Source organism: Vollenhovia emeryi, unplaced genomic scaffold (assembly GCF_000949405.1).
Source record: "Vollenhovia emeryi isolate VEMERY1.0 unplaced genomic scaffold, V.emery_V1.0 DF939508.1, whole genome shotgun sequence".
NCBI classification, from domain to species: Eukaryota; Metazoa; Arthropoda; class Insecta; order Hymenoptera; family Formicidae; genus Vollenhovia; species Vollenhovia emeryi.
The window spans coordinates 1-4,865 of record NW_011966858.1 but is presented as its reverse complement, the minus strand read 5'-3'; the positions used below and the strand labels follow the sequence as shown (position 1 = coordinate 4,865).

Below are 4,865 nucleotides of genomic sequence, written 5' to 3'. Positions count from 1 at the left end.
ATCCGTGCGATCGACGGACATAGTGCACGGCATCGTAGCGCGCACCCGTTTCCATCCGTGCGATCGGCGGACATATTGCACGGCATCGTACGTAGCGCGCGCCTCTTTCCGAGCCGTTGCCGTCCACGCGATCGGTGCATGTTCTACGCGTCGCAGTGCGTGTTTGTCTCCGAGCTGCTGCCATCCGCGCGATCTGTGGAAGTTGTAAGCATCGTAGTGCGCGCCCGTTTCGGGGCCGTTGTCATCCGCGCAATCAGTGGACAGTTACACGGCATGGTGGTGCATTCCCGTTTCCATCCGTGCGATCGACGGACATAGTGCACGGCATCGTGGTGCGTTCCCGTTTCCATCCGTGCGATATTACATTGTTTATTATGCATCAGATGTAATATAAATTATTACATTACAAATTTATTTTTTAAATTTGTAATGTAATAATTAAAGATATCCGTTAACAAAATTCCGATTAGAAATATTCGATAGAACGAATCCGATTAATAGCCCAATCAATAGATAATATTTTTAATGTTTTTAGACATTTGTCTGTCTGTCTGTCGAGCTTCGACTTTGAGCAGCATCCGCAGTACGATCTGCAGTGGTGCCTGTTGACGTTCCTGCTGGATCTGTCCACTGAAACTCACAAGTCCAGCTTGGACAGTCTGAAACTCGCGCGCAGCGAGCACAGTTTTAACGTGGTTACTGAAAACGAGGATAGCATCACAGAGGAAATAGACTGGGCGCAATATTTGAAGGAAGGTCAGGAGGATTTCTTTTGTGATTACAAGAGCGACGATAGCGAGAGTGTAGGTATCTGCGTGAGGGATACATTTCAATAAGATTGTCATTTGTAACGCTTTTAATTTTATAGGAATGGTCCGATTTGACGGAAGAAGAAGGGACCGACCAGAATGATATTTCTTTGCCAACGCAAATATGTAATGCTCGATTGGACGTGGCGCCGTCTCCAGAAGATTCCGATCGCGTAACGGACAAATTTTCCTTGGCGTTGCTGCAGAATCTCGAATCTAGAAAGTGGCTCTTGTCAAATGTTCAAACCGACTGGTGGAATAATCTAGGATGTCAAAAGTATCCCGTTGTCAAACGAACTTGTGACACCAGTATATGCGACATATGGTACTTTAGTTCTTTCGGTTATTTCATGTAAAAGGCGATGGCTGTATACATGATAGCGTTTATGTACTTGCAGGCACGAAATGAGTTTGTCGGCCTCGAACAAAGTAGCTACTCTCAGTGAATATGCCAAGTTCCGCCGCGCGGCAACGTTACCGCGTTCAGTGGGCAGGAGCCATTACGCCCATTTTTACTTTTGGAACTTTTTGCTATGCATCTTCTAACACTGCCGAGAAAGTCCGCACTTTGTGCGTGTCCATTGCCCGTTCTAGAGTTCCGTTTGGGATATTGAACGATTCGCACGTCTTCTGGCCGAAGAGGAATTTTTAATACTCGGGGGAGTCATCCGATTGCATCACCGCGTGCGAGGCCCGATAATTGGGCCTCTGCATTGTGTGAACTGTTTGTCGTTGTATCGACTGTTATGGTGTTGGTTGCTGACATTTTTGCGACTATTGCTTCGACGTGGTCGTGTCGGCTCTGTGCTAGAGCCGAGTGCCATTAATGAGAAGAAGAAGAAGAAGAAGGAGATTACCCGTTCTACACCTAGGGATTAATCCTGCTTGTGGCTCATCCGAGTGAGTAAATAAATGGACAAAGATCGTCGTATTGAGACCGTTTATGGTCTCGGGTACCATTTCTATATAAGAAGACAGTTAAAAATCATATACATATAACATATATATAACACGTGTGTTATGTAACAGTTATATTGTTAAGTAGGAAATTTTAACTTACAACTGTTACTTTGTGTTTGCTGGGTACTATATATACAACTATATATGTTATTTTGTATTTGTATTGTAATAGACTGTGTACTTTTTTAGAACAAAATGAATACAAAGAAAAAGAGTGCTGTTTGGAAGTATTTTACAAAAAAAGATGAAATATCTGCTTCTTGTAACATATGTACAAAAGTCCTAAAACATGGCGGTAATACCACAAATTTAATACAACATTTGCAAAGGAAACACACATTGCACTTACAATCTAACGCTTCACTGGACCAGGAAAATCTTGATAAAACTAAAAATAAACAAGAAAGCAACAGCAATATTTTAAAAAATAGAGATGAAAATGAAATTTGTATTGATGATCCAGACGATCCTGGTTCATGTAAGCCAACTCACATAAAAAAGGTAACTAAATTGAAGGATTAACAATAAGTTTATTTACAAAATGTTCATATATAGGGGAGAGTGGGGCACAATGTGTCACTCTTTTTTCCAATGAATTAGTACTCTTACCAGAATAGTATAATGAAAAAATACCATTCATATTCAATTTCTATAGACCTTGGTGTATACAGTAAAGCAGCAATCATTACTGTAAAAAGATCAAAGATATTTAAATAAATCGGTTGAAAAAATCGCAAAATGGCACAGTGTACCCCACCGGTGGTGGTACATAATAAATTTAAAAATTAAAAATCATTTAGACACTAACATCCTGTCTTGGCTCTTATATCTTTTATTACTTCATATGAATGATATAAGATAAAGTCTTGCTATTTACAAAACTAAAATTTAATGTTTTTTATAGATATGTCATAAACGAATTGATGATTGTTTTCAAGACATTAACTCTTTTAATGGTAAATAAATGAACATAAATTATTATATTTTTATAATTGTATTATAAAATATACAGTTGCATATTAATTCTCAATATCATTTTTTTACTTTTGTAGATGGAGGCACCACGGCTTGCAATATTACTAATTCAATTGCATATATGATTGCAAAAGATAACTTTCCTTTATCAACAGTGGAAAACGAGGGATTTCAACTATTAATGAAAACTATTGCTCCTTTATATAAGGTACCATGTAGGAAAACACTTACAAAGTTACTGGATTCTAAGTACGAAGTTTTAAAACGTAAATTTATTGATAATATACAGCACAGTTCTATCACAGTAACATGTGATATTTGGACTGATATTTCGAATAAAAGTTATTTGGGTATTACTATTCACTATTTGAAAACAGAAACTTTATTCGTGAAAGGTACTATAGGTGTGATTCCTTTAGAAACAAATCACACATCAGAGTATATTAAGAATGAATTGCTTTTGGCATTTAAATCTTTCAACATTGATTTATCAAACATTGTGGCTGTTGTTACTGACAGCGCTCCTAACATAGTTAACGCAGTAAATTCTTTGTTTAATGTAAAAAAACATATTCCTTGCATGGCACATGTTTTGGCTCATTTGGTTCCTGACAGTCTCAAAACGATACATTTAATAGAAACGATAATAACAAAAGTAAAAAATACTGTTACGTTTGTCAAAAGAAGTGTTGTAGCTTCTGATGAATTAATACGTTTGCAAAAACGTGATGGAAAAACAGAGGGAACTATTGTAAAATTTAAACAGGATGTTCCAACTCGTTGGAACTCCACATTCTATATGATTGAACGATTTCTAATGTTGAGAGAATACATCTACCCTATAATATTGAAATCTCCGATATATGTAGAGATGATTACACATGAAGAATTTGATATATTGCATGATATGGTAAAACTTTTACGTCCAATTGAATTGGCTACTAAAGAAATTGGAGGGGATTTATATCCAACGTGTAGTATAATAATTCCCATAATACGTTGTATGACAAAAGCAATTCATGATTATATCTCTACAACTAAAGAAGGTATAATATTAAAGAAAAATATCTTGTCAGAGAGTGAACGTAGATTTCATAAAATTGAACAAAATCGAATATTAGCAGTGTCTACAATCCTAGATCCTAGGTTTAAAAAAATTCATTTTCAACAACCAATGGCTGTATCTTCTGCAGTTACTTATATTAATAACTTAATACAAGTACCTACAGATGAGATAGAGTCTGTTAATGCTAATGCATTAATATCGAGTAATGATTGTAAAGAACATGAAGGTTTGTGGGCTTTTCATGATAACTTGGTAATATCATCTACTGTTACTCATGACAATCCTGGTGGAATTAATGTAGAATTACGCCAACATCTAAATCAACCTGTAATTGCAAGGTATCATAATCCATTACAATATTGGCAAACTTTAAAACCTGCATATCCTACGTTGTTTAACATAGCAAAGAAATATTTAGCAATTGTCGCAACTTCTGTCCCTTCTGAACGTTTGTTTTCAAAAGCGGGTATAATTAAATCAGAGGCCAGAAATCGGTTAACACCAAAAAGACTTAACATTTTGCTTTTTTTACAATCATTAACTCGTGAAGATTGGAATATTAGTTAAAATATTCTTGTATGTCATACGTGGTATATAGTACATAACTATATACATGTAACATGTGTGTTTTATGTAGTTACATGGTATACACACTTTAAGATTGAAGAATCTTTTTTTGGTAGGTTAAGTTTACAGTAGAATCAACGGAAGAGTCATTCTCTCTTTTTGTAACATTTAGTTAACAACAGAGATTGACTGACGCTTGCGTTGACTTGTTTTGCGCTACTTAAATGGAAATTAACTGTTTAAAAAATTATTAAATTTCTTTTGTGCAATATTGTATTATTGTTAGATGCTTTTATATATGTATATATACATATATAATTCTGTGTTAATTTCAGTGCAAAATTGTGATATTCGTGTAATAATAACACTGTTTGAAACAATTAAAAGGATTATCTGCTTTATAATTCTAGTGAAAAATAATTTATGTAATTGTTTCAAACAGTATATTGATAATTATTTGTTTAATGCACATTGTGATATAATTAATA

The 4,865-nt window shown here is 35.3% G+C and overlaps 1 protein-coding gene across 1 annotated transcript; it reads left to right on the top strand.

Moving 5' to 3' along the window:
- The first annotated feature begins 1,964 nt into the window (after positions 1–1,964).
- LOC105557360 (zinc finger BED domain-containing protein 4-like) lies at positions 1,965–4,859 on the top strand. The gene is made up of 2 exons (XM_012004578.1): positions 1,965–2,247; positions 2,822–4,859. The coding sequence occupies exons 1-2, from the start codon at positions 1,965–1,967 to the stop codon at positions 4,375–4,377; spliced, it is 1,839 nt and encodes a 612-aa protein (XP_011859968.1). The 3' UTR covers positions 4,378–4,859.
- The last annotated feature ends 6 nt before the right edge of the window (positions 4,860–4,865 follow it).